The 911-nt window shown below is 69.9% G+C and overlaps 1 protein-coding gene across 1 annotated transcript in view; it reads left to right on the top strand.

Moving 5' to 3' along the window:
* The first annotated feature begins 599 nt into the window (after positions 1 to 599).
* The window catches only part of HPX (hemopexin), a 9,192-nt gene continuing 8,880 nt past the window's right edge, over positions 600 to 911 (top strand). The window contains exon 1 of the mRNA XM_019523755.1: positions 600 to 720. Coding sequence (XP_019379300.1) covers positions 647 to 720 — 74 coding nt within the window. The 5' untranslated portion in view covers positions 600 to 646. The remainder of the gene's footprint in view (positions 721 to 911) is intronic.

Here is a 911-nt window from a genome sequence, read left to right as displayed (position 1 = left end):
ATTCCCAGCAGCCGGACAAGGCCTGGCTGGACCCGTCGTGCCCTTGGCCCTGCCCAGGCCCCCCCTGTTGGTGCTGGCTGGAGTCGGACTGTGTGCAAAGAAAAAGCCTGGGGCACGGGGGCTGCCCCCCATCTCCTGTCTCATGATGGGGGGGTGTGCTCTCAGGAGGGCTGTTATGGGGGGGCAGGTCCTAGAGACCCCATTGGCTGGGGGCGGTGGTGCCCTTTGCCCCCGACTGCTCTGCACGGGGCCAGGGCCTGGCTGAGCAAACAGGAGCGGGGACGAAGGTCTCTGTGGGGCAGCGCAGGGGGAAGCAAGTCCCCAGTGCTGGGAAAGGGGAGGTGGTTCAGGAACATGCCCCCCTACCCCCCCGCCTGCTTCTTGTCCTCTGGCCCCAAGGGGAACCCCAGGACCTCGAGCCTGGGGGTCCTTCCCTCACCCACCCGGACTCTGCAGGGGGAGAGGAGCAAAGGGCAGGGGGCACTAGCCCCCCCAGCCCTGGGCTGCCCCAGGGGTTAATGGCACGGGGGGGTGGGGAGCGGGGAGTGACGGGCGAAACGGCCAGGCAGGTTGAGCAAGACCCGGGGCTATATAGGGCCAAGCCTGCAGGCGCTGGACCCACCCGGACCCCGGACCCCGGAGCAGCATGCGAGCCACCGCTGCCATCACCGCTGCCCTCTGCTTGGCCTGGGCCCTGGCCCTGGTTCCCGCCTACCCGCAGTGAGCGCCCGCGCGGGGCACCAGGCACCGCTCTGGGGCGGGTGGGCACGGGCAGGTGTCGTGCATGGGAGCCCACCCCTCCATCGGGAGCAGCAATGGAGGGGGGGCTCCAGTGGGCCAGGCACTAATGGAGCTGCTCTCCACAGCGCACGCGACGGCCCCAGGATGGCACCCCCAAAATCGCCCGGGGC

This window comes from Gavialis gangeticus, unplaced genomic scaffold (genome assembly GCF_001723915.1).
Source record: "Gavialis gangeticus isolate Ggan-Ray unplaced genomic scaffold, GavGan_comp1, whole genome shotgun sequence".
Taxonomy (NCBI): Eukaryota; Metazoa; Chordata; order Crocodylia; family Gavialidae; genus Gavialis; species Gavialis gangeticus.
The sequence above is the reverse complement of the archived record's forward strand: the minus strand, read 5'-3'. Positions and strand labels throughout refer to the sequence as shown.